Here is a 25363-nt window from a genome sequence, read left to right on the forward strand (position 1 = left end):
TCCTCAGTGTTGTGTGCACTTGGTCTGCTGTGAGGACAGGCCGGGCTCTCACATAGTTCACCTGGAGGCTGTCTGCACGTCACCCTCCGTCACTCTCCGGGCACACAAGCCCGGCTGCAGCCCCATGAGTGGCCACGCAGGCCTGACGGGGACCGTCCGGAGCTGGGCCTGCAGGGGAAGAGGCCACTTCTCCAAGCTGCTCCTGGGCACCGTGGTGAGGACTGGCAGGTGACCGTGCGCTCTGCTCAGCAGAGAGCCTGCTGTCCTGGCCAGGCCCCTGCAGTCACTCTTGTGGGGGTGGGTACAGCCAGGACCCTGGCCCCCTGTGTCCAAGAGGAGGATGGCTGTCAGGACACTGCCTTTTCCAGGAGGCTACTGCCAGCAGGGGACCCTGGGCGGTCACTCAGGCTCCTGTGTGAGACGAGGGTGGAACTGGCGCCATCTCTCAGGGGGCAGGGAGTTAACACCACTGCCTGGTGCCTGTTTGGCCCAGGGAGAGCCATAGCCCGTCCTCCGTGGGAGGCAGTCCTCCGTGGCAGGCAGCTAGGGCGAGGGCACCATGGCCAGGCTGGCAGGGGGCGTGCAGGCGAGGAGGGTTGGGAGATCCCCGGCAGAGACCCAGGCACATCCCCAGGCCGGGCTAGACCACTGCTGCCCACACCATCAGACTCACTGAGGGACGTGGGGGCCACCTTGGTCTTGTGCCCCGATCTGGTCTGGGTGCCCAGGGGGCCCCCACAGAGCCAGACGGGGGTGGGGCAGCAGGAGTCCTGTCCCAGGGGCTCCCAGGCTGCCCGTGCCCCGAGAGCCTTCACGTGCAGAACGCTTATGTGCCGCAGCCCCAGGCCCACACCCCTGCCCACCACTCCACAAGGCCTTGGAGTCCAGGAGAAGGCTGTCCCTGGGCCAGCAGCTGGAGGGACCTGGCTTCAGGGAAGACACCCAGGCAGCCTGCAAGCCCGAGTGCTGGGGCCACCATCTCCAGCGGACACTGCCTCTGGGCGGGGCTCCTCCCTGCCCCAAGCAAATGCAGGGATCAGACCTTGTGCAGGCCGCTGGGGCCAGCAGGGAGGGGGTTGGCTTCATCTCAGAGCAGCCAGCGTGGACCCACCCCAAGACCCTGCCCATCCCACCCACTGCACCCCTCAGCCCAGCCAGAGCCACAGGCAGACGGCGGCAGAGGGTGCTGCCCACGCTCTCGGTGGGGTACCCCAGGGTGGCTGCAACAGGAGCTGGGGCTCCACTCCCCAGGAGGCAGGGCCTCTGGCGGCAAAGCCCTGGAGAGCCACCTTGGCCAGGGAGGGGGGTCCTGCAGACCGGCAGGTGCCTGAATGCTCCCTCGATCCAGTTTAGCTCCTGCGGCCACGCTGATGGGGTCCCCAGGCACCAAGACCCCCCACATACACACACACAGCAGGGCAACACAGGTGGCTGGGGTGCCCCTGCAAGTGTTAAGTGTAGGGACCGTGGAGGGCAGGGAGTGAGGTCATTGGGTAGGACTGAAGAGCTCAGAGCAGCTAAAGAGTCAGACCCCATGCCCCACCCTCCAACTGTGTGGCAGAAGGGGGTCCCGGGCCACCCTCGATTCTCCATTCCTCCTACAGGGGCCAGCAGGCACCAGGAGAGAGCAGAGGCTGTGACAAGCAGGACCCTGTCTGCACAGCCCACTGAGTGGACTGTGGGGCAGGATCCCCAGCAGCCCATGTGGCTAAGGGAAGGGTTGGGGCTCTTTCCCCCTCCTCCCCGTGGGAGCAAGGCATGTATCTGTGGCCCCGACCGACCGCAGAAAGAAGACACAGAGCAAATGCCCAGCTCAGCCCCGCGCCTGCGCCATCCAGCCTGGCCCATGGCCACCTGCAGCCGGGGCCCTGCCCCTTAGTGCCTGGGTCACTCCATGTCCATGGGGCCCAGGCTCTGGGACCCATCCTTCCTGTCCAGCCACCGTGGCCCTTCCAAGCTCACACACTTTGTAGAGCAATTACCCTCCCCTGCCATCCCCAGCAGGTGGACAAGGCACAGCTGGGGACAGGCCTGTTTGCCTGCGTGAGACTCTCCTGTTCTCTTCCCAGGCACTGGCCTCGCATCCCACTCCTCTGCCCCACCCCTCCTTGGGCAGGTCCTCCCATGTACAGAGCACAGACATCCTCCACCACCCTCCCGCGACGGGCCGTGCCCCTCCACTCACAGCCTGGGTTTTCCTGGCCTTCCTAGGGGACACGACCAGCCAGAGCTCCGTCTGGCTGAGAGCTGGCCTGTAATCCCAGCTGCCCTGGTGCCCTGGAGAGCGCAGCCCCTCGCCTTCCCACACGGCAGCAATTCACCTCCACCCAGAGGCCACAGCCGGGCCAATGGAGATGGTCCTCCTGCCCTGTGCACCCCAGCTGCTCAAGCCAAACCGCAATGTGGTCATTTCCACTCTGTGACAGGATCCAGTGGCACTCCACTGCCTCTCCGTCCAGCAGGGCCCACCTCACCTCTGGCCTGGCCTAGGCAGTGAGCCCTCTGCCCTGGGGTCCCTGCTGCTGCCCACCCTGGCGCCAGCACAGGTGCCTCTGGCCGCTACGTCCTTCACTGCTGGAACCCCACGGCGGGCTGCACGACCACGCAGGTGCGTCCCAGCCCCAGCAGGCACAGCAGCCACAAACTTCCGGCCCACACCGGGGCCTCGATCTCCCAACAGCTGAGTGCCCAGCTCTTCATCTGAGGCACAGCAACGGGCCCTGCCTCAGCTCATGACAGGCCCCCACGGGCAAGGGAACTCCCTGTGGGAGCCTCACTGATGGCACAGTGTGCCCAGCAGGGTTCCCATGGCACATCCCAACAGGGCAGCCCACGGAGCCAAAAGGAACAGCCTCAGTCAGTTTCTGCTCACGTAACGGATCTTTCTGTTCCTCTAAATCCGCCCCTCCAACCAGCCTTCTAGAAGCCCCAGGGGGCAGGCCCTGGGGTGAAGGCAGAGGGGCAGGCGGTGTCTGAGAAGGGGCCTGGCCACCAGGACTCGGGATGCCCAGTGCACTCTCTGCAGCACGCTGGCCTGTCGGGGCCAAGCAGCAGCAAGGAACCGAGCCCAGTCCAGAAGGCCAAGGGCAGAGACACGCTCTCCTGAGGGTCCCTGGGTCTGCTGGCAAGGAGGCCTGGGCCTGGGTGGCTCAGGGCCCAGCGCGGCCTTCTTCTGTGGCCGGAGGCTCCACAGCTCTTGGCTCTGGCTGCCCACACTGGGGCAGGGGAGCCGTTGGCTTCTCACTTCTCACCGACTGAGTGCTGGCAGCCGCGGGGGCTTCTGGGTGCAGACTCCCCAGGCCCAGGCTGGAGGTGGACAAGTGCTGTTCCAGCACTGCCCGGCAGCAAGTGGGCCCTAGCTGGAGGGGAGGCCGGGAGTCTGGCTGAGGGTCAGCAAGTGCGGGAGCTGCTGGGGGCTGCACCTGCTCCGCACACCGCGCCCCATGGGGCCGAGCTCAGTGCTCCTCAGGGGGACAGGAGGGCCCAGCGTGCCTGACGGCAGGACCAGGTGTGAGGTCCTGGGGCTGCAGGGCCACCCGGCTCCCTTACAACAGGGACACGGTGTGACCATCTTCGGGGGTTCCTGGGTGGGTCAACGACTGCAGGCCGGCCCAGTGTCCCCCGCTGGGTACGTATTCCTCACATTGCTCCAAACGTAATCCCGAGTCAGCACACGGAGGTGCGTGCAGCTGGGCTAAGCAGCGCTGGTCTCATCACGGAAGCCTCAGGCCACCACCTGGGAGCTGTGGTCTGGGGGCCCATCTGCTCCCTGACGAGAACGCCAGGGGTCCACCACCAGGACTCTGCGTGGTCTCAACATCACCTCAGTAGCCGTCATCGTCATCACCGTCACAGCCATAATCTGTGAATGCAAAGTGTGGGGGATCACGTGGCAGCCCCGACGCCCAGTGCTCTGGGAGCGGCCCCTCCCAGCTCTAGCCCTGCTGGCCTCACACGCAGGCTGGCCACCGACAGGGACCACTAGTTTGGTCTCCTCTCAGACAGCCTCGGGCTGGGTGGGGCTGGTGCGCAGAGCAGGGCCCTGGGCCCCTCCCTGGGGGCACCAGGGAGTAGTGTCCACCCTGGCCTACCCCCACCCTGTCAGGTAGCCTTCCTGGTAGGCCCAGGACCACGACCCTCGGAGAGGGAACCTTGCTGGCCCTAGGAGTTGGCCTCTCAGGTCCTGGGCTCTCCTCTCCAGTACATTCAAGGGCTTGAAAATCAACATGGCCAATTTGCAAATGTCTTGGTTCAAACTTTTTCCCAGAGAAATTCAGTTTGAAGCAGACAGGTCTTGGTTTAAGGACTGCTGGGGAGAGGGTTAGTGCCCAGTTCCTGAGTGGGGCCCGCCACCCACCGTTGCCCCCCAGCATCTGCAGGGCGCTGACACACGGCTCCCCGTCCTCCTCCTCGGGGTCGTCCTCCTCGGCGTCCTCGTCGGGGTGGTACGATACTGGCCCGCTCTCCACCAGCACGGCAGCCGGCCTGGTGGGCTCAGCTCCGAGGGCAGGGGCACTTGGGAGCGAGGCCTGCAAGGAAGGGGAAGGAGTGGCACAGGACCCGCCTCCCCCCAGCAGGGGGACAGCACCTTCAATGCTTCTGCCCCACTGGCCCCGAGTGGCACAGGACCTGCCTGCCCCCAGCAGGGGGACAGCACCTTCAACGCTTCTGCCCCACTGGCCCCTTCTGGCCTCTTGGGGACTATGTTGCAGGCTGTGCCGGGACCACAACCCATGCTCTGTGTGCCAGCCCTCTTGTCCCCGGCCACGGTGATGGTTACCAGAGGAAGGCCTCCCTCTAGGCCTAGGGGCCAGGCCCTCCCACGCACATCCGCACACCTGGGGGAGACGGTCCTGTGGGCTGCACTCCGGCCAGAGGGCATGTGCTGCTTGGGCAGCCAGCACCAGGCCCACAGCGGGAGCCAGCTCACCCTTGGGCCGCTGGAGCCCACGATTCCCTGCCCGAGATGGGCCGACCGTGCTCCCAGGAAGGGGGCAGCTGCTCCTGCAGCCCCACCCTGGCTGTACAGGACGTACCTCTCGCACGGCTGCCTTCTTAGCTGGCTGTGTCGACAGCAGAGGCCTCAGTCTGAAAGACAGCACAACACGGCCTCAGCCCACACCTGCCCACTGCCCGCCTAGGCCTCAGCCCACACCTGCCCACTGCCCGCCTAGGCCTCAGCCCACACCTGCCCACTGCCCGCCTAGGCCTCAGCCCACACCTGTCTGCTTGGTGTCCACCCAAGGAACCTAAGGAGCCACTCCCAATGCTCCTGTCCCTGGTGGCTCCAAGTACCATCTGGGTGCTGCTGTCTAGAAAAGCTGGCTCTCCCGACATGGGTCCTCGTCCACCACACGTCCATCTCGACCCAGCCCCCACCCTCCCTGCAGTCAGGAGTCCACTTCACAAGGCCAAACAGGCCTCCTGCTGACCGCCTGGGGCCCTCGTTCTCCCCTCACTGCTCTGGTCAACAGATCCGTGGTGCTTCCCGCAGAAGCTGGGTTCCAGGTCCAAGCTGCGTCCAGTGGGATGGCGTTTGCCTCCCGCCGACCGGCGTTTGAACGCTACATGGCCGTGGCACACGCCAGCTCCAGCGGCTGCTTCCCTTGCTGACGGCGCAGCTGCGGCCGCGTGGGCAGGGCTCTCAACAGTCTGTTCCTGCCACCCCTTGGACGAGCGCCTGAGGTCTCGGGCAGCAGCCACCTGAGAGACCCCTTTCTAGTTCCCCCATGACACCCGCCACTGGTTCCTTCTACCGTCCCTGCAGGGGGTCAGGACAAGGGGCCAAAAAGGAAGGCGAGTAGGGAGAGGGGTGCTGCGAACTCAGCCCACCCGTCCCCTCCCAGCCTGGTGCCACTGCCACACCCCCACCCACAGCAGTGCTCCCCTGCACAGTCCTGCTGTCCCCCACCAAGACGGGCATTGCTCAGCTGGAACAGGGACGAACACAGGACATGGAGAAAGGACCGGGCAGCACAAGGGTGACCCAGAACACTTCAGCATAGGCGCTGGGCATACTTGGACCCAGCTCCCATCTCTGGGTGACCTTACGTCCACGGGCCAGTCCCAGGCAGCCGGGGGGCAACTGTCCCCACTGCTCCTGCAAACCAATGCTGTCTCAACTGCCGATCCTGATGGTCTTGACGGTGCCAGTCAGCTCCCCCACATACCCCAGTCGAGAGGGCAGTAGCCAAAAGCTGCCAGGGCTGGGGCAGGAGCTGGGAGCTGGCCCGCACACTTCCCATCTGGGGCTGGCACCGCAAGACCCTCACATCCCATACGGGGGCGCTGGCTCAAGTTGCAGCTAGCTGCTTCCCATCTAGCTTCCTGCTGACGGCTCGAGTGCTTAGGGGAGACGTGGACGGGGCTCCGGGATCCGGGCTCCCGCCTGGCCCAGCTGTGGCTGCTGCAGACATTCGGAGAGTGAGCCAGCAGATGGAACACTTCTCTCTCTGTTGCTCTGCCTTTCATACAGATGACAATAAATAAACTGACAGCAGCAGGCTGAGCCTGGCTCGTAAGGCATGCAAGGCCAGGGCCAAACCTGCCTCACTGAAGCCTGGCCGGAGGCCAGCTGGGGGCACCTGGGAGCATGGGCGCAGGGCCGGGGGCAGCGTGGCTGCCGGGCCTGCCTGGGTCTCCCCTTCCAGAGGCAGGTGCCGAGCACTGCCGCCGCCCATGCCTGCTTTTGGCCTATCTGCAAGGGAGGCACCTCAGACAGGACGCCTGACGGCTGTCTCCATGGCCTGGGGATCCACCCAGGACTACAGGACAGAGTGAGCACAGGGCGAGGAGGAGACAAACTCAGGAGTGGCTCCCTGCAGATGCCACAGTCTTTTTTGTTGTTATAGCTTTAAAAAAAAAAAAAAAAAGATTTATTTTATTTATTTCAAGGGCAGAGTTAGAGAGAGGCGAGGGAGAGATAGAGAGACAGCAAGACAGAGAGAGGTCTTCCATCTGCTGGTTCATTCCTCAAAAGGCCGCAATGGCCAAGGCTGGGCCAGGCCCAAGCCAGGAGCTTGCTCCAGGTCTCCCATGTGGGTGCAGGGACCCAAGTACTTGGGCCACCTTCCACTGCCTTCCCAGGCCATTAGCAGGGAGCTGGATCACAAGTGGAGCAGCCAGGACTTGAACCAGTGCCCATATGGGATACTGGCATCGCGGGAAGCAGCTTAACCCACTGTGTCACAGTGCCGGCCCCACGTGCCACATTCCAACAGCAGCGATGCCAGGTGAAGCCTTGGTGGCACGGCCACCGCTGGCAGCACCACGAAGGGCTGTCAGGAACAGAGGGCACATACAGAGGTCGGGCATTTCTGCAGGGACAAAGGACTGCAGGACTCCACGGGGAGCCCTCACGGAGGCCAGGGCACCAGGACACCCTGGGAAGTGGGGGAACTGGAACGAAAGGGGGCCCTCAAGGTGCCAGTGGTGGGCGAGAGCAGGCGCTCGGCCTGGCAGCTGAGACCTGGTTAGGACATCCGCGGTGCCCGCCGGAGTGCCTGGGTCCAACCCGACTCCAGCTTCCTTTCAGCGCACACCCTGGGAGGCAGTGCCAGTGGCCCGAGTCTTTGGAGCCCTGCCACATGTGGGAGACCCAGAAGGAGTTCCTGGCTTCCGGCTTCCACACCACCCGAGCCCCGAGCTCTGTGGGCATTTGCGGAACAGCTCCTATCTGTCTATAAGCCTCTGCCTCTCGAATTAAAAAACAACAAACAAGTGCTGGTGGGGAGCAGTTGGTCCAGACAGGACTCTTGGTTCCCAGAAGAAAACAGGTCGTGGCTAAACAACGCTCGTTCAACGACCAGCAGAGTCGCAGCCGGTGGACCCTGGACAGCAGAGGTCCAGGAGTGGTCTGTCACAGCTGCCTGGCTGGGTCTTAAGTTCCAGGTGGATCAGACTCAGTGTGCGACCAAACCATGAAAGCATTAGAGGCGACGAGGCAGACTCCCACAGCTAACAGCAGGAAAGACCTGAGTAGGACAGACCCCGAGGGCACACAGAAGCAAGACGTGAACAACTCGCTAGTGCCAGGCTGCTGAGACGCCTGCTGAACAGCGGGCGGAAGAATGGGGCCCACGGATGCAGAGGTGCTGCCCTCCATACAGGAACAGCGTTCCCAAATCCGTCACACTGGGCTGATCCTCCCCCTGCAGCGCAGGCACCCCAGGTTCTAGTCCCAGTCGGGGCGCCGGATTCTGTCCCGGTGGCTCCTCTTCCAGTCCAGCTCTCTGCTATGGCCCAGGAAGGCAGTGGAGGATGGCCCAAGTGCTTGGGCCCTGCACCCGCATGGGAGACCAGGAGGAAGTACCCGGCTCCTGGCTTTGGATCAGCGCAGCGCCGGCCGTAGCGGCCACTTGGGGGGTGAACCAACGGAAGGAAGACCTCTCTCTCTGTCTCTCTCTCACTCACTAACTCTGCCTGTCAAAAAAAAAAAAAAAAAAAACAACAACAACAACAACAAAAACGAAGCCCAAGGCACAGCAAAGTACTGCACACCAACAGGTGTTTGGTTCAGCTTGAGGAAAAACGCCAAGGGGCACGTCTCTGCTTCTGACCTGAGTCATGAGGGAAACTGGCAACTGCGCGGGGCTGGGGGGCACCCGGGGTGCGGAGGGGCGCATCCCTGCGCCCTGTCCCCACGGCCTCGCTCACATCCCTGCCCTTGGTGGAGCCGGCACTGAGTCGGCTGTGGCGGGCTCTTCTCCCATTCTGCACACCCTGGCCAGGCCAAGGACGTGCCTCTCCCGGTGCCCTGCTGCCTCCTTGGGACAGAGCACAGCCTGATGCTGCAGGATCGTCCAGACTACAGCCTCCTGCCCAGCTCACGGCCTGCAGGCCCAGGGCAGCCCCGGCCCCAGCCCGAGGAACAGCAGGGTACCTCTTTCCCACGCTGGTCCCAGGGTCAGCCCCACTCCTGCTGGCTGCTGCTCTCCTCCGAGGCAGCTTCCTGGAGCTGCCCCCGGCGGCCGGCCGCACGGCCTCCCTGGGCGGGCTGTCCAGGCCCCGCAGCACGGCCTCCCTGGGCGGGCTGTCCAGGCCCCGCAGCACGCTGTAGTTGATCTTGCTCGAGATTTTCTTCTGCTCCAGCATCTTCTCGATGGCCTCCCCAGCGGTGCTGGCCTGGATGGGCTCGCGACGCTTGCAAGACTTCTTGGGCTTCATTGAAACACAAAAGCAGGGTCCCTGTGAACCACGGACTCTGAGCAACCAGAGTGCTCCCCCCCCCCCCCCGAGCGGAGGGCACGGCACGGGGTGGGGTCCTCCCAGCCCTTCCGAGGGGCTGCTCCCCTCTCCCCTCTGAGACTGGGCCTTGCTGAGCCTGCTTCAGCCACATCTCACTTGGGGCAAAACTGGCCATCAGCTGGGAGCCATGCCACAGCAGGAGGCCAGCCCAGGAGCTACAAGGCCACCAAGCAGTGATGGCGATCAACGCCCAAAGCCAGCCACCTGGGTCCCCAGCTGTGTCCGGGTCCCGTGGTGGCAGGTAAGGGGTGCCTCGCAAGGAATGCAGCAGGGGCGTCACCCAGGACACAGGTGGACAGCCTGCCCCAGTCCTCCACCCTGGACTGCGGCCTGGGAGCTGAGCTGTGGACAGGGGGCTCCTTGGGACAAGAAGCCTGTGCTGAGCCCCACCAGCTGGCCTCAGACCATCCTGGCACCCCCACCTCACATCCTGGATGCCCCTCTGGTGAGGAAAGCGAGGCACCCAGCAAAGCATGGAGCTGCAGCTGTGCGGGTGGAGGCTCAGGGCCCCCAGCTCCCGCGCGCCAAGTTCCAGAGGCCCTCCTGAGTGGGCAGCTCTGCACCCAGCCTCTGCCTCCTCTCTCAGTCACAAGCAGCTCGGCCGCATGTGGCTGACGTCCCCACACGGGCACGGAGCAGCAGCGGAGCCCAGGCCCTCCCAGGAGAGCAGAGAAGCACCGCCATCAGAGCTGGAGGAGACCCGGTCACACTGGCCCCAGAGACCGAGGGCGCTGGTCTGGACCTCAGCCCCGGCCCCAGGTCCGAGCGGCACGGGCATGCGCGGCGATGCCGGGGCTGGTGTGCGGCCAGCGTGGGTGCCGCTTCCTCCCAGAGACCCGGAGGCGCCCACCTTGTGCTCCTTATAGATGCCGAGTTCCTTCTCCTTTGCTATCCTCGCCTCCTTCTCTAGAAGTGGACGAAAGCGGTGGGTCAGTGGGTCAGTGGGGTCAGCGAGGCCCAGGGCCGCGGGGTCCCCGCAGGCAGGCGGGGCGGGCGCTCACCCTTCTGCTCCCGCAGGTACTCCGCGTTCTCCCGCATCCACAGCTCGGCCTTCACGCGGGCCTCCGACTCATTCAGGATGTACTGTGGGGCACAGGAGGGGCTTCAGCTTCACCCTTCCATGCCCTGGGGCATGCTGCGGCCTCTGGCCAGTGAGTGCCCTTCCCGCACGGGCGGCCTCGGTCAGGAAGGAAACCGGGCTGCCACTGGAGAAAGCTGGGGAGACCTGCTGCCCCTCTGTCCTTTCCAAAGCCAAGTTCGCAGGCGGCATCCGTGACCCTCCCAGGCGCTCACGGCCCTGCCACACCAGAACCCTGCGGCCCAGGTGCAGGGCCCCAGTCCCCATGGAGGGACTGAGCCCAGAGAGAGGTCCACACAGGGCACCAGGCGGCCACAGACTCGCTGCTTGAGAGAACAGGTGCCACTGAGGTGCAGCGTGGAGCCGCATGCCTGGGCCTCGGGGCCTGGACGCCGCCGCACGCTCCGTCCGTGCAGACCTCCACTGAGACGGCCCCTGCAAGTCTGCCTGGGCCACAGGCCGCGTCCCCGATGGTGGCTCTGGCTTCCAGGGGGAAGGGTCTGAAGCACCTGAGGCCACTGTCGAGCCAAGGCTGGGGCAAGGGAGCCTGCGGGGACCACGAGGCCACCCGTGCGCCTGGGGAGCCGGGGAACCACAAGGCCCTGAGGTCAGAGGCGAGCAGCAGGCCCCGGCACTGGGGGGGAGACCAAGCCCACCACAGCTGACCTCCCAGGCAGGCGAGGGGGCGCAGGGTCACTCACTCTGTCGATCTCAAGGTCATCGATGCCACTGAGGTCCAGCTCGCCATCCCCCGAGGCATCGGCTGCAGAGAAAGGCAACGTTGGTTTCATTAGGGTCAACCTGCCTGGAGGAGCACAGACCCCACCTGGGCCAAGGAGCTTCTAGAAGCTGGGTTCCCTCTGCACCAGCAAGTCCTGCCCTTCCCTCACGGTCTCCCCACGAGAGCACCGAGTGACGAGCCGGCACTAAGGGAAACCAGGGAGAGCAGTGCGGCCACGGCGTCCTGTGCGTCACAAGACACAGGCTCTCGGCTAGGATGACGGCAGCGGGTGCCCCTGCCGTCCTGATCGGCAGGAAAAGCCCGTGGAGGAGGAGGCATGGAGGGTGCAGTCCCATCACGGTGCTGGCAGGAACGTGGTGAAGGCACAGGATTCTAGGAGCCCAGGCCCCAGGGAGCCCCACCGTCCAGCCTCAGCAAGGTCCCCCACAGTCCTTTGTCACCCCGTGGTCCTCGGCTGAGCCCCGCCCACAGTAGGCTGTCTGGCGTGCTCTCCTGCTGTCACTCACACCTGAGACCCGAGCCTGCTCCTCGTGACCCTCTGTGGCCTGCCTGGCTGCCCTCATTCTCTCAGCCTGGCCAGAACAGCCTCTTTCTGCATGGGGTCACTGTGCACCTGGCTGCCTGGGGGCCGTCTGTCGTGCCTGACCAGTGCTGTGTGTGAGCGTCCAGGTCCTGCTCACAGCCGGCGCTGTGTCCAGGGGCCCTGCGAGGGCAGTGCTCGCTGCAGCGCCCAGGCTGGCCTGGCTTGGCCGAGAACGGCAACGGGACCAACCTGCACTTCTCCTGGAGCCGCTGGGGCCCTGCCCTCCCAGGAGTGGAGTGAGAGCTTCAAGAACAGGAGGCGGGAGTGGCACAGATGCCGTGTTCCGTCCTGCTCAGGGCTCCTTGGTACCGCCAGCGCCCAAGGCCCCAGGTTCTCCCCCCACATTAAACAAATGAGGAGGGGACAAGGGGCTCAGGTCCTGCTCCTTGCACGACTCCAAGCCCGACCGACACAGCCCCAGGCTCACAGCAGCCACCTCTTCAAGCCAGCCAGGGGCCACCATGGCAGGAGCAAGTGTTCCGTGACGGTGACGAGACTGTCAGTGTCCTGGGCGAGAGCAAACGCCCAGCTCCTTACCTCGAGACCACTGAGCCCTCAAAGCCCTGTGCAGGGCACTGGCTGCACCCACCAAAGCCTACCCTTCTAGAACAAATGCTACCGTCCCGCACAGGTCACGTGGCAGGCACAGCCTCAGCACCCACCCATGGCCCCCGCAGAGGCACTCACTGGGGTCCCGGCTCTGGGAGGAGATGCACTCGCGGATGGAGTCCGAGATGCCCAGGCTGGCTGCTGTGGGCAGGGGGCCGAGCAGGGACTCCAGGGCAGGGGGCCTGCTGCTGTCCTCGGGGTCCCCCGCACCGGCCGAGCTGCCCGCAGTGCCGCCGAGCACCTCCTGGTAGAAGTCCTTGTTCAGGTGGCTGGCGGCGGCCTCCAGCTCCTCGTCCTCGGTGTCTTCCTCGCCAAATAAGCTGGACGTGGTGTCCTCCACGGAGCCTGCGGACACAGGGCCCGCTTACCACCGGTCAGCTGGGCAGAAAGCCAGAGCAGCTCTGGGGACAGCATTCTCACCACGTGCAGAACGGCTGAGAAGAGCCACCGCTGGACAGACGAGGCCCTGTCCACGTGGGAGCTGGCGCCTGTGCAGGAGGAGCCTCCACCCACACCCCACACCTGGTGTGAAATTTAGCCGTGCACACACCACGGGCCGAGTGGGCGAGCTGGGAGGAAGCACGGAGCAGGTGTTTGTGGCCCTGGATTAGGCCCGACACGGAAAGCACAAATCGCAGAACGCTGCTGACGTGGTCGGGAGACACGGAGGCACCGCCTTCGAGGGCACAGTCAGGCTGAGAAGGCAGCCCGGGGCTTATCTGCAGCCTCCGCCCCATCAGGACACACAGAGCCCACTGCAAACGGGCAAAGCAGGCACGGAGACTTCCACAAGGACACGCAGAAAACCACCAGGCTCACCACCCATCAGCAGGGAGGCGTGCACCGAGTCACAAGGAACCACGCAGAAACAAGACACAGGAACGTGTGCTCCCGGAACACACCTGGAACACACCCACACAGAGACCAGCACACACAGATTCGCAACAGATACTTAAAAAAAAGTTCATTTATTTATTTGGAAGTCAGAGTTAGAGAGACAGAGAGAGAGAGAGAGAGATCTTCCACCCACCAGTGCACTCCCCAGTGGCCACAACTGCCGGGGCAGGGCCAGCCGAAGGGGCCCAAGCACTCGGGCCCTCCTCCCCTCCTCTGCGCCCTTCCCAGGCCATTGTGGGGAGCTGGACTGAAAGCAGCTAGGGCATGACTGGTGCCACCTGGGATGCCAGCACCACAGGCAGCGGCTTCACCTGCTCTGCCACAGCGCTGGCCGCCACGGTCGGTGTTCCTAACACACCAAGCTGGAAGAGACCACACATCCTACAAGAGATGCACCACCCCGGTCCATCCAGGAAGCTCACACCACAGGAAAAGGAACAAACTATCGACGAACGACTCAAAATAAAGACAATGTGTGAAAATAGCTAAAGGAGAAAAGAGTACATACGTGATCCTACCAGCGTAACATTCTAGAAAATATGACCCAACTACTCACAGTGACAGAGCAGCCCTGTGGCAGCCTGGGGCAGGAGGGCTTCACAGGTGTGGCAGGTGTCAGGATGCAGAACTCAAAGGGAACGCTTCATTTCTTTTTAAAAGATTTATTTTATTTATTTGAAAGAGTTGCACATAGAGGGAGAGAAAGAGATCTTCCATCCACTGGTTCACTCCCCAAATGACCACAATGGCCAGAGCTGTGCTGATCCAAAGCTGGGAGCCAGAAGCCAGGCGCTTCCTCTGGGTCTCCCATGCGGATGCAGGGGCCCAGGTACTTGGGCCATCATCCCCTGCTTTCCCAGGCTCATTAACAAGGAGCTGGATTGGAAGTGGAGGAGCTGGGACTTGAACCGATGCCCACATGGGATGTCAGTGCTGCAGGCCAGGGCTTTAACCTGCTGTGGCACAGCGCTGGCCACAGAGGGTACATTTTCATCATGTACAGTTGGCTGCGTGTTATACCTTAATAAAGCTGCTAACAGTTATCAAGTGGTCAACTTAACTTTAAAAAGCCACATCTCAGGGGCAGGCCCTGGCAGCGAGGACGCTGTCCGGGATGCCCGCCTCCCGTCCCGCAGGGCCTGGGTTGAGTCCCAGCTCCCTAATGTGCACCGTGGGAGGCAGAAGCTCCTGCTCAAGTGCCTGGGCCCAGAGGAAGCTCCTGGCTCCTGGGCTCAGCCTGACCCATCGCTGGCTGTTGCAGGTATTTAGGAAGTGAACCAGCAGATGGAAGATCTCTGTTTGTCTCTCTACTTTTCAAACAAAAACCTACAAAGCTAAAAATGGGGCAGGAATGAGGTACGGCAGTCAGGCTGCCGCGCGGACCCCACACGCCACCGAGAAGAGAAGGATGCTCTGAAACACCTTGCTACGGTTTAGGTCACTGTCCAGGAACCACGTCCTGGCCAAGTTCACGGCACAGGGCCAGAGGCAGGGTTAGAAACGCCTCAAGGGGCGGGTAAAGCCACTGCTTGCAGTGCCAACATCCCATACGAGCGCTGGTCCAAGTCCCAGCTGCTCCACTTCTGATCCAGCTCTCTGCTGTGGCCTGGAAAAGCAGTGGAAGACGGCCCAGGTCCTTGGGCCCCTGCACCTGCGTGGGTGATCTGCAGGAAGCTCCTGGCTCCTGGCTTGGATCTGCTCAGCTCTGCTGTTGCGGCCATCTGGGGAGTGAACCAAAGGACGGAAGACTTTCGCTCTGCCTCTCTGTAACTCTGCCCCTCAAATAAATAAGAAATAGAAATGCCTCGAATGCCAGGGAGCAGGACGTCCACCACGTTTACCTCCAGAGGTGCAGACGCAGGCGCAGCTCCGCCCTGAAGAGCAAGCGGCGCTTCAGAGGGAGCCCCTCCTCCAGGAGCAGGCCCAGGCCGCAGAGGCTGCCACGCCCGTCCACAGCTCTGCTGCCTCCACCCCAGCAGCCTGTGCTCCCAACGCCGGCGGGAGAACAAAGCATGTCTGTTCATTGCCAGGGCAGGCGCGGACAGACACGTGCAGGAAACAGGAGTGAAGACACCGCAACAAGGGCGCCACCAGCACAGAGCACAAGCCTGCGGCTCGGAGGGCTGGGGGCTCGGAGGGCTGGGGGCAACAAGCAGGTGCGCTGCTCTGGCCACGCCGAGGACCAGGCGGCTCAGCTGGAGTCTACGGCGGACAGAAGACAGGCCCCAGGGGAGCGATGGAGAGCGGAGGTGGGCGCAGGGCAGGTGATGGAGAGTGGAGGTGGGCGCAGGCAGGTGCCAGGCCTGTGCACAGCTGGACCCAACCACATGCCAGCCACGGCAAGGAGAGCGGTGGTGGCACTTCTGTGCTAGAGCCATCACTGGCAGGCCCAAGGACCAGAGACCCGAGGGCACCATTTAACAGCAACGGCAGCCGTGACAGCCAGAGCAGGACGGCGCTGACCCCGCCTCCGTGCCTGGGGGCAGGGGTGCCTCCTTCCAAGCACCCGCGTTCTCAGACACTGGCTGTGAAACTGTACAAAGGGAAGCCAGCATCAGCGGCACAGGCAGGATTAACAACAAAAGCAGAAAACACCTCCCTGAACGCCACAATTCCCTTCCCCGGGATAGGGAGAACCCAGGCCAAGACCTGGACGTGCTCCAGGCAGGACAACGCCTGGAGCAGGGCTCCCCGCCGTGCCGTGCGCAGCCGGCCACCGGCCAGTCAGCGGGCAGGCAGGGGCTGGCGCTGCGGCACTGAGCCTGCGATGCCAGCACCCGAGCACCCACAGAGGCCACGTTCAGGGGAGCACCAGCAGCCTGGCTAGGGAGAGAAACAGAACACGGTGGAAAGGGAGGCCCAGGCAACAGAGAACGACAAAGGCATCTGAGATGCACAGTGCCACAGGGCGACGGTCTCAGGAGCCAGCACAGGCCTGAGGTGTCACGGGCACCTGTGGTCTGCACACGCTGCTGAGACAAGAGCACTCAAGGAGCAGGGGCAGCGGGACGGCACCTGGCACAGAGCAGACCTGGGGCCCCACGGGGCAGTCGAGGCCTTAACGGAGGCAGGACAGGCCACTACGGCCACCGCCACTCACCAAGTGCTGAAGGGCCGGGCAGGGCACAGAGGTGAGAGAGAACTGAGAACGCAGGGCTGACCTTGTTGCGTGGGGGCTAAGCTGCTACCAGTGCCGCCAGCACCCCTACTGGAGTGCCAGTTTGAGTCCCAGCTGCTCCGTTTCCAACCCAGCTCCCACTAATGAGCCTGGGAAGGCAACGGAAGATGACAAGTGCCTGGGTTCCTGCCACCATGCAGGAGACCTGGGTGGAGTTCCTGGCCCCTGGCTGTACCCAGCCCAGGCCCAGCTGTTGTGACCATCTTGGGAGTGAACAGCAAATGGAAACACTCTCTCTCTCTTGCTCCGCCTTTCAAATATACACATAAATATATACGTTAATATACACATAAATAAATACAATTTAAAAGGAAAAGGAGGAGCCAGTATTGTGGTGCAGTGGGTTAAACCACCATCTGCAAGGCTGGTATCCCATGTGGGTGCCCAGTTCAAGTCCCAGCTGCTCCACTTCCAATCCAGCTCCCTGCTAATGTGCCTGGGAAAGCAGCAGAGGATGGCCCAAGTGCTTGGGCCCCTGCACCCACCTGGGAGACCCAGAAATGGCTCGTGGGTTTGGCCTGGCCTAGTCCTGACTGTGGTGGCCATTTGGAGAGTGAAACAGAGGATGGAAAATCTCTAACTCTGTCTTTCAAATAAATAACCTTTAAAACAACCAGACCAGTACCGTCCACAAACAACAGGCAGCAGGCACGAAGGGAGAAAGATGCCGCCCACGAGGCAGCAGGGAGCAGCAGGCCCTGGACAGGCCCGTGGGGACCCCAGCAGGACAAGGACAGGGTGCTACAGAGCAGAGTGAAGGAGGGGACCCCAAAGTTCACATGCGAAAATAACCAAGAGCAGCTACCACAGCTCAGGGGAGGCTGAGGGCCCACTCCCCACCCCCTCCTGACGCCAGCGCCTGACAACATGGCACTGCCTGGAGCCAGTTCTGATGAGCAGAGGGCAACAGGACAGAGACCAGGGCTGCTGCCATGGTGACTGGCACCCCAGCTCCTAACCTGAGGGTCAGGTGGGCAGTCGCAGGATGAGGACCACTGCAGTCCCTCTGTGCTGAGAAAGGCAGCCCGGGAGCACATGTCCCTTCACTGCCACGCCGTCCACGAGGGGAGGAGGCTGTGGGGTGGGGGCGGGGCCTGGGGTCTCAGGGTTGGTAGTAGCAAAGCCAATCTGGGAGGACATTCAGCACAGTGCTGGGAGGAGGTGACAGCAGCCAGGTGCAGGAGTGGGGTGAGGGGGCGGAGTCCGGGTCGAAGGTCAGTGAGGGGGAGGTGCTGACCGAAGTCTCAGGGATGCTGGCCTAGAGTCACTTAGGCCGTGAGGGCAGGGCAGGGCAGGGCAGGGCGGAGCTCACCGTCTTTCGCCAGGTTGGCAAGGGCCCCCTTGGCCTTTGGGCGGCTGTTTTCAAGCTCAATCTCAATTTCATCCTGGTAACTGGATATTTCACCTTGGTCAGAAGCAAGAAGTCAGCACAAGGAGCAGGCGTCTGGCCCAGTGGTGAGAGGACGCTGGTGCCCCACAGCTCCAGCTCTGGACCCCAGCTTCCTGCTACCGTGGACCCTGGGAGGCAGCAGTAATGGCTCAGGTGGTTGGGTCCCTGCCACCCATGTGGAAACCAGGATGGAGCTCCCAGCTCCCGGCTCCCAGCTTTGGCCTCAGCCCAGCCCTGGCCATTGCGGCCATCTGGGGAGTGAACTACCAGACGGTAGCTCTTTTTCTCTGTCTCTCTGCTTCTCTCTTTCTCTTCTTCTGGGGAAAAAAAAAAAAAAAAAGTAGAGACCAGAATTGTGGCACAGTGGCTTAAGCCGCCACCTGCAACGCTGGCCTCCCACGTGAGCACTGGTCCCCGCTGCTCCACTTCTCATCCGGCTCCCTGCTGTGGCCTGGGGAAGCAGCGGGGGACAGCCCCCGTGCTTGGGCCCCTGCACCCCCATGGGAGACCTGGACAGAGTTCCAGGCTCCTGGCCGCAGCCTAGCCCGGCCCTGGCCATCTGGGGAGTGAACCAGTGAATGGAAGATCTTTCTGTCTCTCCTCCTCTGTTGCTCTGCCTTTCAAATACATAAATAAGTCTTAAAAAACAAAACAAAACAAAACAAAACCATCCGCCTCTGTCGGGACACTGAAGCCCCTGCCTGGGAAGACGTTCCTTACCTTCGACTTCCTCCAGTCTCCTGGACAGGACCTGCTCCAGCTGCAAGAGGAAGGTGAGACGCGCCAGTGACCGGCGTCCACGCCAGGCCACCGCACCTGCCTCCCACACCAACTCAGGGCGGACGGCAGCGTGTGGGACGCAGGCAGCCCCTCCCACAACTGTGCAGGACGCACCCAGACAGGGGCAGGCTGTGTAAGGCCCAAGACCAGCGCAGCCTCCCCCCAGGCCAGGCCTGACCCAAAGACCTTGATGACAAGACAAGCAACTTCTGTTGCTTCAAGGACTTCTGGAATATTCCACAGTACAGCCGAGTCACGGAACCCACACTTCCTACTCCAGCCTTCTGGAGCAAAACCAGAACCAATACTCTGCTGTGGGGAGGGGCTCTATGGGAGCAGAAGGCTGGCCTCCTGACGGTGCACACGCACAGACACACACATGGGACAGGGGTGTGGCCAGCACGGCGTCACGCGGGCGCTACCTGCTTCATCCGCAGCTTCCTCTGTCCAGCTGTGTAGGAGGGGGGGTCGCATTCCTCCTCCAAGTCAATCTTCATGAACTCATCGATGGTCAGCTGACTGGTGGGCGTGTCTTCAAATTCTGTGAGCCTGAGACAGAGACGTGCAGGCCCTAAAGAACTGAACGCCCGTCGGCCCCCCGGCCGCACCGAGTCACCAGCTCAGCCGTCACTTCCTGCCAGCCTCTCCTGCCCCACCTCATCCTGTCAGCGCCTCAGGTCCCTGGGAGAAAAACCCTCATTCCCACAGGCTCTGGGGGTCCTGGCGGGAAGACCCAGAGGAGGCCGTGATGCAACGGAGGCGGAGCCAGAACCGCCACGGCCGAGAGCAGGGCATCCTGCCTAACCCTCACCAAAAACTACATCTTACAAAACTTCTAAATGTCGAAAACAGGAATTTTCAAGGAGAAATGGAAGTCAAGTATTTAAAGCAAAATAATTTTCCATTTGCTTTTGGAAACTGTATCAGACGTGATCACATGTCTGCCAGCCACGTCAGACACAGCAGCAAACCAGCGTCCCGCATCCCCTCGGGAGCGACTGGGCCAACCTGTCACTCCAGAGGGCCTGCGAGGCACCGCCCACGCCAGGAGCCACCCCAGGGCTGAGCAGAGGCAGCGTCCACTGGGAGGTGGGCCACGTGGCTCTCAGAAGGCCTGTCACAGCGCCCTTCTGCTGCTCCCAGGCACCCTGCACCCTACCTCAGAGACGCTGGGGTCAGGAGGTGGGGGACGCCCTAGCCGGGCAGGGTGGCCCTAAGCACGTCTGAGCCTGTGCCACCAGGGCAGGCCAGGCACAGCCAGACAGGAAGGGGCAGCAGCAGCCTCGCCTGGGAGGCCCCGAGTCCTGGCCGAGGGACCCTACCTCTTCCGCAGGGTGGACTCGCACACTTTGACCACGCTGATGACCTCTTTGACAGTTCTCCGGAAGTCGTGCATCCTGGCTGCGACCAGAAGCGCTGGAAGGAACAGGAGGGCCCTTGTGAGGCCCAGCCCAGCCCAGGACAGCGACAGCTGAGCCTTGTGTGAGACCTGGGGTCAGGCGGTCTGTCACCAGGGCCACAAGACCTGCACCTGGCACGGCCACTCCAGCTGAGAGGTGGGCCGGCAGGCCAGCACCCACTGTTCCCAGAACACAACGCTGCGTGGGGGGCTTCTGGGGAAATGCAGGCCCCACCTCCATTCACAAAAGGGAGAGTGCAGAGAGGGCAGAGAGCGTCACGTAAACAAATGAGCCCGTAAGCTCAAGGTCACTCCACACGTGGTAACACGGGGCCGAGAGCAGGCACCGCAGGGGAGGAAACCATGGGCCCTCTGCACTGAGGGGTGCTCCTGGCAGGGGACTCCAGGCCCCAGGCTGCTGTGGCCAGCCAGGCCATGTCCATGCACCAAGAGAAGGAGCAGCAGCACCCAGGACTGCAGAGGTGTGGCCACAGCGGTGCAGCTGCAGGTCCTGAGGAATTTGTTCTGTGTGGCCGCACTGTCAACTGCACTCCCTGAGCAGCCACTGCCTCTGAGTTGCAACGTGGGCTCGCAGCCGTGGGGCCTGCAGGTCCCACCCCTCAGCTCAGGGCCTGGGAGGCCGACTGGGAGCATGAGGACGTCCCTGAGGGCTGAGGACCTGCGGGTCTGGGGTGAGGGGAGCAAGGCCCAAGTCACAGCCCACGAGCTCAGCCTGCCCAAACAATCAGCCCACAAACATCGCAATGGCCAGCGAGTCCAGGCTGCCGCCACAGGGCCCTGGCACTCACCTGCTCCGCAGAGGCCCGAGGGGCGCCGGCCGGTGTGCATCCAGTCCCTCTTCATCCGCTGCAGCAGCCGCAGGGCTGTCATGGACACCTCGTGGTTCCTCTCCCCGAACTCCAGCAGGTGGGCGAAGCGCGGGATGTACAGGCATGGGTCTACGCACACACGCGGGTCAGCACTAGCCTGGCAGGGGGTCTCTGGGGGCACGTGTTCAACAGCCTCACCCGCTCCCCACGTACACGGGCTCCCGGGGGTCTCTGGGGGCACGTGTTCAACAGCCTTGCCCGCTCCCCACGTACATGGGCTCCCGGGGGTCTCTGGGGGCACGTGTTCAACAGCCTCGCCCGCTCCCCACGTACACGGGCTCCCGGGAGTCCCCACACAGCTGCAGCAGCTGCAGCTCCTGCGTCCAGGAGAGCCATGGCTCTCCCACCACCAAGCCAGCCTGCACCAGGAGGGGCTGGGGAGTGTCCACTCACTCCCCTGCTCAGGGCTAAGGGTTCTCTAGGAGTCTCAGAAGGGGACGACAGGTCAAAGGGCAGGACAGAGGGCGGCTCTGCACACAGACCAGCCTGTGCATCGCCAGCTCACTCATGCAGGCTGCAGCACTGGCGGCACAGGCACACACACACACACTGCTCCTTGGCAGTGCCTCCCGGGCGCCTGGCGGCACAGGCACACACACACACACTGCTCCTTGGCAGTGCCTCCCGGGCGCCTGGCGGCACAGGCACACACACACACACTGCTCCTTGGCAGTGCCTCCCGGGCTCCTGGCGGCACAGGCACACACACACTGCTCCTTGGCAGTGCCTCCCGGGCGCCTGGCGGCACAGGCACACACACACTGCTCCTTGGCAGTGCCTCCCGGGCGCCTGGCGGCACAGGCACACACACACTACTCCTTGGCAGTGCCTCCCGGGCGCCTGGCGGCACACTGGGAGCAAAAATTCACAGGCCCACAGCAGACGGCGGTGGCCAGCAACAAGGGCCAGGGAAGCAAGCAGTGCCTTGGGAGCATGGTGGGGGCCACACAGGCTGTTCCAGGGTCCAGGCTGCAGAGGGCAAGGGCTGGGAGCAGGCGCTGCTTGCAGAGAACAAGGCAGTGGCAACCCCGGGAGTCCAGGGCAGGGGAGTGGTCACTCTCTCCTCTCTCACAGCAGCAGTGGACAAGGAAGCCCTGGCTGCTTGCCAGCCTCCTGCCCTGACGAGGGAGTGCACTCTGGCCTTGGAGGCCCCTGAGGTCCCACAAGTGGGTCCATCCCTGTGTCCCAGAAGGCCACAGAAGGCCGGTGCCATGGCTCACCAGGCTAATCCTCCGCCTGCGGCGCTGGCACACCGGGTTCTAGTCCCGGTCGGGGCGCTGGATTCTGTCCCGGTGGCCCCTCTTCCAGGCCAGCTCTCTGCTGTGGCCAGGGAGTGCAGTGGAGGATGGCCCAGGTGCTTGGGCCCTGCACCCCATGGGAGACCAGGAGAAGCACCTGGCTCCTGCCTTCAGATCAACGCAGTGCGCTGGCCACAGTGCGCCAGCCGCGGCAGCCATTGGAGGGTGAACCAACGGCAAAGGAAGACCTTTCTCTCTGTCTCTCTCTCACTGTCCACTCTGTCTAAAAAAAAAAAAAAAAAAAAAAAAAAAGGAGGCCACAGAAGACAGCAGCAGCCATGCCAGCAGCCTGGGTCCCCTGCACTGACCACGTGTGGCTGTGGTGTGAGCGAGCGTCACCCCTTGGTTGGGCCATACCAAATGATCCCAGCAGGCCTTCAGCTCACAGTCCTGCAGGTGAGCGAAGGAGAGAAACCACGTGGTATGTCCAAAGCCACGTGACCCCCCAGGGTGGACCTGGCTGTGAGTCTGGGCAGTCTGGAGCCACAGTCCATTTCCACTGTGGAGTCTTGTTTGTGATGTTGGGGTCTGGTGATTCGGTTGCTATCAAACGCGTCTGTTCTGGGGGTTAGGTCGTCAGTGAAGGTGCGCACACCCCACACGACAGTGCGTGGACTGAGCGCTGGCTCCGGTTTCCGATTCCATCTTCCTGCTAATACAGGCCCTAGAAGCAGCGGGACCTGGAGGGAGCCTCCAGCCCCTGTTTCAGCCCCTTCCTGGCATCGCAAACATTTGGGGAGTGAGCAGGCAGCTAAAACTGTGCTTGCTCTCCAGTACATTTTTAAAGTAAAATAAACAAGAAAGATCACGGTGAGAAAGATGGCACACAGCTGTATCTGAGGAGGGAAGCCGGAAGGTGGAACCAGACTGGAGCCGGGAATCAAACCCGGGTGCCCCTCCTGGACCAGGTGTCGCAGCTGCTGTCAGCTGCGGCAGCCGAAGTCTACCCCAAAGTTGTTCTGAACATTTCTGCTAATATTTTTATTCTCAGTAACAGAAACCATCAGTGCTAGGGGTTAAAAGGGTATTAAAAGATCCCATTCTTGGGGCCGGCGCTGTGGTGTAGCGGGTAAACACCGCAGCCTGCAGTGCCAGCATCCCATGTGGGCACTGGTTCAAGTCCCAGCTGCTCCACGCATGATCCAGCTCTCTGCTATGGCTTGGGAAAGCAGTGGAAGACGGCAAGTGCTTGGGCCCCTGTGCCCATGTGGGAGACCTGGAAGAAGCTCCTGACTTCTGATCTGCCCAGTTCTATTGCGGCCATCTGGGGAGTGAACCAGTGGATGGAAGACTGACCTTTCTCTCTCTTCCTCTGCCTTTCAAATAAATAAATCTATTATAAACAAACAAACTAACAAAAAAAAACAACTCTGACCTGGGTGGGACCCTGGAAACAAGTGCAAGTTAGCCCGTGGGGCGGGGTGGGGACTGTGGGGCCAAGGGCTCGGCAAGGCTCATCTTGCAACACTGCTCTCAGAGGGCCTCCAGCACCACACACGAGCAGCAGCTGAAACTGCCAGAAACCAGCTGAGTGAAATCTTGGGGCCCTTTCCTCGTAGAATATGTGCCAGAAGGGGCCGGCGCTGTGGCGCAGTGGGTAAAGTGCCGCCTGCAGGGCCAGCATCCCCTACGAGCACCGGTTTGAGCCCCGCCTGCTCCACTTCCGATCCTGCTCTCTGCTATGGACTTGGGGCCCTGCACCCACGTGGGAGACCCAGCCCCAGCCACTGTGGCCACTTGGGGAGTGAACCAGCAGATGAAAGACCCCTCTCTCTCTCTCTCTCTCTCTTTCAAATCAATAAATCTTTAAAAAAAAAAAAAAAAAAAAAAAAAGAATGTGTGCCAGAAAATATGACTTACAAGAGACCTAAAAAGTAACGCAAGAGGCTAAAGAAAGACTGGGCTGGGGGCGGGGTAGGCAGATGGGCTGCAGGGCTCCGAGGCCGGGAACGGAGCCACAGTGCCACCAGCAATGCGGAAAACAGGAAGAGGGCACACAGGGGACAGGGGAAGAAGTAAACTGGAACTAGAACCTGAGAGCCACAACAGGAGACTTTACCAGACCTCTCTTAAATTAACAAGACTGCAGAGGGGCTCAGACACACCATCAGTCTCAAATTAACAAATACAGTTCACGTTCTGCAACTGGGCCAGGAGCAGCCTGTATCTGAGGAATCCGTCTGGTCCAAGTGGACTTCCCACACAGGAAGGGCACCCCAGCTTGATGTGCGAGTGGTAGCCCAGCACCAAGCCCCAGCCAATCCCAGATGCCGCCTCATCACGCCGCCCCCATGTAAGGCGAACGCCGACTGCAGCCCATCGGGCTGTCTGTGAGACTCACTGCCTTTGCCGTCTACACGTAGAACCTTCCTTCTGGAGGGCTGGCTTGTTCTAGGACCTCTGTCACAGGTGGGCTCTGTTCAGTGTCGCTGTCTGTTTCCCTTTAAATGTGGCTTAAGAGTGAGCGTTTGCCCAAGGCTGTGCAGGCGTTTGAAAAGGGCCCTGGTTCATTCCAGGAACAGAAGCTTAACCCAGGCCTGTCTGCAAGCACAAGACGCATAGTGCTCCCCCCCGACGCAATCCTCCCCCAACACACAGTCCTCCCCCCACAGTGCTCCCCCCGACGCAGTCCTCCCCCAACACACAGTGCTCCCCTCCAGACGCACAGTCCTCCCCCAGACGCACAGTGCTCCCCCCGACGCAGTCCTCCCCCAACACAGTCCTCCCCCAGACACACAGTGCTCCCCCAGACACAGTCCTCCCCCTAGACACACAATCCTCCCCCAGACGCACAGTGCTCCCCCCAACGCAGTCCTCCCCCAACAGACAGTGCTCCCCTCCAGACGCACAGTCCTCCCCCAGACGCACAGTGCTCCCCCCGACGCAGTCCTCCCCCAGACGTACAGTCCTCCCCCAGATGCAGTCCTCCCCCAGATGTACAATGCTCCCCCAGACACAAAGTCCTCCCCCAGACGCACAGTGCTCCCCCCGACGCAGTCCTCCCCTCCAGACGCACAGTCCTCCCCCAGACGCAGTCCTCCCGACAGTTCTCCCCCAGACGTATAGTCCTCCCCCTAGACACACAGTCCTCCCCTAGATGTACAGTGCTCCCTCAGACGCAGTCCTCCCCCCAGAAGCACAGTCCTCCCCCAGACGCACAATGCTCCCCCCAGATGCACACTCCTCCCCCCAGACACACAGTGCTCCCTCAGACGTACAGTCCTCCCTCAGACGCACAGTGCTCCCCTCCAGACGCAGTCCTCCCCTAGACAC

The 25363-nt window shown here is 62.4% G+C and overlaps 1 protein-coding gene across 6 annotated transcripts in view; it reads right to left on the minus strand.

Annotated features, from left to right (window-relative positions):
* Positions 1-2861: 2861 nt before the first annotated feature.
* Positions 2862-25363, minus strand: part of BRF1 (BRF1 general transcription factor IIIB subunit) — a 60706-nt gene continuing 38204 nt past the window's right edge. For 2 of the 6 annotated variants that reach the window (XM_051839909.3, XM_051839912.3), the window contains 13 exons: positions 20712-20861; positions 19826-19919; positions 18926-19052; positions 18444-18483; positions 17646-17738; positions 12337-12603; positions 11026-11087; positions 10248-10329; positions 10097-10152; positions 8882-9159; positions 5037-5088; positions 4358-4529; positions 2862-3862 (listed from right to left, as the gene is read on the minus strand). In XM_051839909.3, coding sequence (XP_051695869.2) covers positions 3825-3862; positions 4358-4529; positions 5037-5088; positions 8882-9159; positions 10097-10152; positions 10248-10329; positions 11026-11087; positions 12337-12603; positions 17646-17738; positions 18444-18483; positions 18926-19052; positions 19826-19919; positions 20712-20861 — 1511 coding nt within the window. In that variant the 3' untranslated portion in view covers positions 2862-3824. Of the gene's footprint in view, positions 3863-4357; positions 4530-5036; positions 5089-8881; positions 9160-10096; positions 10153-10247; positions 10330-11025; positions 11088-12336; positions 12604-13801; positions 14877-17645; positions 17739-18443; positions 18484-18925; positions 19053-19825; positions 19920-20711; positions 20862-25363 lie in introns of those variants that run through there. The other 4 variants (XM_089322496.1, XM_089322497.1, XM_051839913.3 and 1 more) reach the window with 3 other exon arrangements.

The sequence above is a fragment of the Oryctolagus cuniculus genome, chromosome 20 (genome assembly GCF_051225735.1).
Source record: "Oryctolagus cuniculus isolate XC-2025 breed Fujian yellow rabbit chromosome 20, ASM5122573v1, whole genome shotgun sequence".
Classification (NCBI taxonomy): Eukaryota; Metazoa; Chordata; class Mammalia; order Lagomorpha; family Leporidae; genus Oryctolagus; species Oryctolagus cuniculus.